The sequence below is a fragment of the Camelina sativa genome, chromosome 4 (assembly GCF_030686135.1).
Source record: "Camelina sativa cultivar CO46 ecotype springtype chromosome 4, ASM3068613v1".
Classification (NCBI taxonomy): Eukaryota; Viridiplantae; Streptophyta; class Magnoliopsida; order Brassicales; family Brassicaceae; genus Camelina; species Camelina sativa.
In genome coordinates, this window is record NC_141883.1 from 13,589,861 (window position 1) to 13,597,400 (window position 7,540).

The 7,540-nt window shown below is 31.8% G+C and overlaps 1 protein-coding gene across 1 annotated transcript; it reads left to right on the plus strand.

The window, feature by feature from the left end:
• Positions 1 to 6,528: 6,528 nt before the first annotated feature.
• LOC109132664 (uncharacterized) lies at positions 6,529 to 7,100 on the plus strand. The gene has a single exon (XM_019244579.2). The coding sequence runs from the start codon at positions 6,678 to 6,680 to the stop codon at positions 6,936 to 6,938; it is 261 nt and encodes an 86-aa protein (XP_019100124.1). The 5' UTR covers positions 6,529 to 6,677; the 3' UTR covers positions 6,939 to 7,100.
• Positions 7,101 to 7,540: the final 440 nt, after the last annotated feature.

A 7,540-nucleotide genomic window follows, 5' to 3' on the forward strand; every position in this document is an offset into this window, starting at 1 on the left:
ATACAAATATGATGTAGACTCGAACCAACCATAACATAAACATCGTTCCAAAAATATATTATAAAAATTGAATTTGGTTTAATGCTATAATTAGCTACTATTACGAAGATGCGTAGTTCAATAGGCAACTTAAAATGTTAGTTTTGAAGATATTTTTCTTTTATTACAAAAACTTTCTGTTTCAAAATCTTTAATATCTAACTCAAAGCTTTCATTTCGACCAGAAACATTTCACCTGTGGTTCCCCATCCATTCTGTTGATGTGATAAGAACAATCTTATCTCATCACTGATGACGTTTTTGTCCATTCTTTAAACTAATTATTAATATCTATAAAAAGAATAAAAATAACAATGTTTATTTATATGATTATTGTACACGGTTGAAAAAACATGTTTAGTTCTATATTGGGCAAGAGCTAGAGCTTGAGCTTGGAGCAATAATGACTGAGCCTTATATCTTAAGAAAATACTACAAGTAGAAGATTACGTCTAGAGTTTGAACTCTATATCATATGTACGTTGTGGGTTTTATTTAATGATTTATTAAATAATATGAATATTTGCATTCTAACACATTTTTACAAAAGAATTTAGACACTTTCTATTATTTAGACACTTTTTCTATATCTATTAACTATTTTATCTTTTTATTATAACTCTATTTACAACAATGCCATCAAACTATAAATTTCTCTCTAGTTACCCAATTCACATGTTTCCTTTTCATTCTCTTCTCTCTCTTCCATTGTTTCAATAAATATATAATTTTTGTTAGTTGTAAAGTGTAGACACAAAAATAAAATATATAATTTTTGTTAGAGAAAAGCATAAAATTTTTCTAGATGAAATAAGCAAAATGGTATATTATGTCATACAAATCATGAACATGTGGACATATTTAGATGGATAATTCTAGTTAACACTTGGTTGAGTTTTTTCAATAAAATCTTTCTCTTAAGCTCAAAGGATTGAGGCGCCAGATTCCAAGTGTTTCTAGCACAAAAACTAGTAATATAATTTCCAAATATTTCTTTACCAGTTAAGAACAACATCAATAAATTTAGAAATTTATAAAGAATCTAATACAACAAGTCAAAATTTTGGCTTAATTTAAGGTTCAGGGTTTACAGGTTGGAGTAGGTCAGTTTTATGTTTTCTAGTAAAAAATCTTCAGATTTGGCTACATTTGTTAAAACTGCTATGAAATTAAATTTATGATTATAGTTTATGATCTAAAGTTTAGGATTTAGGGTTTAGGGTTTAATATAAAATATAATGAATGGTTCCATGCTTAGGTTTTTAGGGGATATGATGAGGTTAAAATTGTTTGATAGTTAACAATAACTACTTCACCAAAACAAAAGTAGTTTTCAGTGGACGTGTATAACTTATTGTCTATATGGACTTGATTTTATGGACATGAAATATTAAAATCGTTTGATAGTTAACCATGAATACTTTATCAAACCACAATTTTTTTTAACTAATTAGGTATTCATATGTTTTTTCTATGATCATCCAAAAATAAGTATCCATCTATGCATGTTAACCATCCACATAATAGTGAACAACATCAATGCATTTGAAAGTTATAAAGAATGCAATGTAAGAAGTCAAAAAATTGGCCTAATTTAAGGTTTAGGATTTACTGGGGTAGGTCAATTTCATGTTTCTATTGAAAGATCTTCAGATTTGACTACATTTGTTAAAATTGCTATGAAATTAAATTATGATTATGGTTTAAAGATCTTCAGGTTAAAGTCTAAAGTTTAGGATTTAGGCTTTAGGGTTTAGAATTTAGGGTTTAGGGTTTGATGTTTAGTATAATGAACGGCTTCATACTTAGATTTTTAGGGGATATGATGAGGTTAAAATTGTTTGATAATTAACAATGACTACTTCACCAAAACACAAGTAGTTTTTAGTGGACGTGTATAACTCATCCATGTGGACTTGATTTGATGGACATGAAAGATTAAAATCGATTGATAGTTAACCATGATTACTTTAGTAAACTACAAGTTGTTTGATTAATTAGGTATTCATATTATTTTTTATCTGGTCATCCAAAATAATTATCCATCTATGCATGTTAACCATCCACATAATCACGAACAATATCAATGAATTTGGAAATTTATAAAGAATGTAATGCAAGTAGTCAAAAATTTGGCCTAATTTAAGGTTCAGTGTTTACAGGTTGGGATGGGTCAATTTTATGTTTTCTAATAAAAAATCTTCATATTTAGCTATATTTGTTAAAACTGCTATGAAATTAAATTTATGATTATGATTATGATTATGATCTAAGGTTAAGGTTTATAATTTAGGATTTAGGCTTTAGGGTTTAGGGTTTAGAGGTTTAGGGTTTAGGGCTTAGGGTTTAGAAGTTTTTGGTTTAGAGTTTAGGATATGATATGATGAACGGTTTCATGCTTACGTTTTTTGGGATATGATGAGGTTAACATCGTTTGATAATTAACAATGACTACTTCACCAAAATATAAATAGTTTTTAGTGGACGTGTATAATAGGGCTGGGCACGGGACGTGTACCCTTGAATTTTCTCATACCCTTTACCCGACCTGATCCTAATGGGTAATAGAAAAAAATTACTCATACTCGACCCTTAAATATCGGGTACCCGGAAAAAATAGTTGACCCTTTAAATACCCGACCCTTTACCCTTACCCGGAAAAATGAATATCCGATAAAAAAAATTGTCAATAATCGCAAGAATAATTTCATATTCCAAAATCCGAAAAGGAAAATTTCATAAATGTATGCAACATATAGGTCCAAAAATTAGAAAATTACAAACTTAAAATTTTTAATTCAATTGGGTGTCATATATATCATTTCAGGTGGATTAAGTTGAACTTAGGCTTTAACTTTAACTCTATAATATATTATAAATTAATAATAAATAATAATAATACAAAATATTAAAGGGTATTTACGGGTCGGGTAACAAAACGGGTAAAGGGACAAGTAACGGGACGGGTATTGAAAACTAAACTAATACCCTATACTCGTCCCTTACTCACGGGTAATATAATTATAATACCCTTTACTCGACCTTAGAGCTACGGGTACCCTTTTTTTGGGATGGGTATGAGCCGAGTAACGGGTCGCCCATGTGGACTTGATTTTAGAATAATTATAGTATCTACAAATAAGTATTCAAGACATTTTTAGCATCCACATAACAATTAACAAATATTCAACTATAATTGGATAATATGTATTATAATTATTCATTTTAAATATAGTAAAATGGATCTCAAAATATAGAAAAAATAAAATTATAATGGATCTTAAAAACAAAATCAAAAATATATGTCATAATAATTAAATAAAGTGATTACAAAGAGAGTAAGAGAAAAAAAGAGTGAAGAATAGAAAAAAAAATGTAACAAGAAATCTTGTCCATTGAATTTTAACTAATAGTTTCAATCCAATGGTTCTTATTATGTGTAATACAAACTGTTTTTCTATTTCGAGTTATACCTCAACTTACATGATAAGGGTTAAAATAGTCTAGAAATTAGGTGAACAATGTAAAAGTTGGCAAAAAAGTGTCTCATGGACAAAAAAGTGTGTCAAATATACATACTTTCGTAGAAAATATGTCATAGTGCCAATCTCCCTAAATAATAATCATTCAAAATTGCATTAAAATACCTTGTGTTTTAGATAGTTACATATGTAATATTTGTATGATAATCATTCAAAATTGCATTAAAATACCTTGTGTTTTAGATAGTTACATATGTAATATTTGTATTCATCGAATTACTTTTTAAAGAAAACAACTAAGAAATTTTCAAATGAAAATAATAAGTAAACAAAATTTTCTATGAATGTGTTTCGACTTTCGACTACAAGTTTCAACCGTAGTGGCAAGTAGCAATCTTCTTCTGATCTGATGGCTGGTATTTACTGTAGAGGGTCAACGTCATGATCTATATATATATATAGAGATGAAAAGCCAGAGACCAAACATCAGACGTGGTTAGTGGTTCTCAACAATGGTCCTCAAATGGTAAGCACTAATCTTTGTTCTTAATTACTAATATAATCAAGTACTTAAAAAGTGGGGTTGACCCGTTTCCTGCCACGAAACATGAATAAACGATTTGAAATAAGTTACGTGTCGATGTGCTAAAGGATATTAGACGATCTCTTTCATTGTTTTTGTTAGGCGACCTAATTTTTGTGGATATTCACAAAAAATACCGTTTCTATAATTTTGAGATTCTAGAAGGACATAAATCTTGCAACTAAAATTATACTAGAGGGCCAATATGTGAGAAGATCAGCAAACTTCAATGTATGTGTGTGGACTTGTGATTTGAACGGCGTACCTCAAGATCAGCATATGGGTGCGATTTAACGTTGGGCTTGTAATGAATGTTGTAGTTTGGTGCTAGTATGCTGTGAACTTGTCTTTAAGGATCTTTTTGGTAAACAAAATTTGACGATTATGTCTTTTTAAAACTTACTCCAAAAATAAAAAATTAATACTTTTAAGTAAAAAAAATATTTTTTAAAATCTTCTATTGTCAAACAAATTGTATAAATAATATTTATATCCAACTGAACCATATTAGTTATTTAATCATTATGATTTCCCTTTCATTTTTATTTGATTATTTTTAATGATAAGAAAATAATCGTCTAATTTAAAAAATTAAACAAAAAGTAAAACTCTCTCAAGGCGACGTTATCGAGGACTCTATTGCTTTAAACACTCTCGGCGCCGGTGGAGCTTCGGCTCGCCGACGTCGGGAAAACTTAACCGATACTCCTTTTTGCTTTAAGATCCTGCTTCTTTTTTCTCTCTGTTTAAGTTTTTCCCCTTTTTTTCTCCTTTTGTCCAAGCTTTTCAAGCTCTTTTGAACCCTTTATACCCCGACGGCTGCTTATCAACCAAAAGACAGAGGCGGTTTCCGGTGAACTCCCTCTCTCAACTCCGCACCACAAAAACAGAAGCATTTGCAAGTTAGCGAGTTACAAAAATTGGATCCCCTTTTGGATCTGAAATTTTTTCGATTTATACTTCACTTCACCCCTGAAGAACCCTCACCCTGGACTTCGTTACTGGCAGGAGGCATCCCTCTTGGACCAGTAGATGCGCCATGCTCAGGGGAGACGTCGACGGCACAAGGCGATTTTCTTCTGGGGGCAACTGCTAAACAATCTGGAACGAGTAAGTCTTCTTTCCTCTCCACCGTAACATCGGACCAAACTCATACCAAACTATTGATGCATCATGTATTTCCGATGAGCCCGTGTTCACGGCAAACCTTTCAACCCTTCCCGGTCAGCCGCCTTGGTCTCTCTCCGTTGATAGCCAAAGGTTGATTAGGGTTTCCCTTGGTGGACCCTCAATCAGCTTTTGGCCCATTAAGGCCCCAACTTTTTAAGCCCAATAAGTGTGCCTCAATTACAAATCCGTTTAAGAACAGGTACGACCTCATATCTAAATTGTCGAAGTTAAAACCTAGTCGACGGTGTGATCAAGATTACGATGCCTATGGAATCCATCGGAGAAGTAATTCACCGTTGTTACTATGGCATAGCTTCCATCTTCTGAAAACCCTGGTAGAAGTATCCCTTAAGGCTTTGATTTATGAACCTTATTGTTTGAGTTTTTGTGGTATTTGGTTCCCGATTCCAATTTGTCCGAGCATTGTTTATGGCTATGGTTTGTCCTAGACCAGGTCTCATGTCTTGGCGAAACTAGCAAACCACCTCAAGCATCAGAGCATCTCGATCCCTGCTCGAACCCTTGTCAAAGCTTTACACTCTGTAGCTCTTCTCATGCCGGCGAGAATCACAGCTTTGCCCCTCTACTCAACGCTACTTCGTCATGTTATTACGACAGTGGCAATATCTTCATCCATCATGGAAGAAGTATCGATAATCCTTGACCTCACATGTACCAATATGTTTTATAGCTTTTGGCTCAAAGCTCTCAAGAATCAGTTGTCGATTAACCTTATCTACCTTATTTATCTTTGCTGCTTTGTTATTTTGGCATTGGGAAATGCCCATTTCAAGCTTGTTTTAAACAATGGATTCTCAAAATCCTCTTTGCTATGTATTTGTTATCTTCTTTAATGGAATGAAAGTAAATGTTTGTCCAAAAAAAAAAAATAAATAAATAATCGTCCACATATTTTTTTTTATGTAATTTATTTCACAAAAACATGATAACGTTTTTGACATCACATTTAATTGGTATATATATTTCTTACTCCTTTGTAATATACTAATATGTAATTCATTGACGGGTCAAAAAAATTTAGGCAGAATAAACACAACTTACATTTTTACATAACGGCAATCTTTTAAATTTTATATTAATTTTGGAGTAACATTATTATACTATTGTAAACATAAAACATTAGCCTAACTTCAACTCTGACCACTTGTTTGTTTATAACAAAATAGTAATTAAAATATAATAGTTTTGGATCTATACCGACCACTTACTCTTCTATAAGAGAGTTGACTTTTCTGTCTATCAAAAGGCCTCAAAGCAATCCCCAAAAGAACACATTTTGTCTCCATCATTAACTTATAATAACAACAAATCACAACACACAACCAAACCCACATCATAGAATCATAAATCAGAATCTCTCCATTCATCAAAGAATCCTAAAGATGGTGAGAGAAAGAAGAAAGACGGAGAAAGTAGACGAGAAGCAAGAACAAGAAGTTGTAGATCAAGAAGAGAAGGTGAAGCCAAGGCAGAGAAGCGTGAGCAGAAGAAACATGCAATCTTTGGTGATCGGGCTCGTTGGAGCTGCGTTGACTCTTGGTGCTTATTCTCAGACGTATGTTGATCCTGGCAAATCTCTTGGTGCTGGCCTCTTCGTCCTCTTCTTTGGTTTGCTTGTCAGCGAAGGTTTCATCTCTCTTTGAAAACAATGTTTCAGTATAAGAAAATTAAACTTTTTTGTTTTATGTATGTTGCAAATATACATATCTACTATGAGTATCTCGTTTCATTTTAATTTTGTTTCAATTGTTGGGATCTTGTAATTTTTAATTAATGTGAAGAACCCCATATTGCTTTTTACGATCTTTTTTTTTGTCTTGTAATTAAGAATATATATGTTTTGATCTTTGAGAACAGATTTGAGAAGAAAATGCACCAACCTAATTTTAATCCTATATGATATGTAATGTCTTAATGTCTGTCTACACACAACACAAGCAATATGAACGGAATGATACTTTTCGACATGTTGAGCTAAAGAGTTGACTTTGACTTGTAGTTGGTATAACTTAGCTATAAATTAAAAATTAAGGGGAAAAAACAAAAGCAAAAAATCTCAAAAAAGTAAAAAAGATTTAAAACATTGGACGAAAAAAAAAATTTGGATCTTGAACAAATGAACCAAGCTATATATAAAATTATTCACATGTTACCAAAATTATATATTATCGAAATGAAACACGACAACACAACAAAAGATTGTGAAGAAAAATGTCCGGGCCGTAGATCATTTGGGTTAATTAGA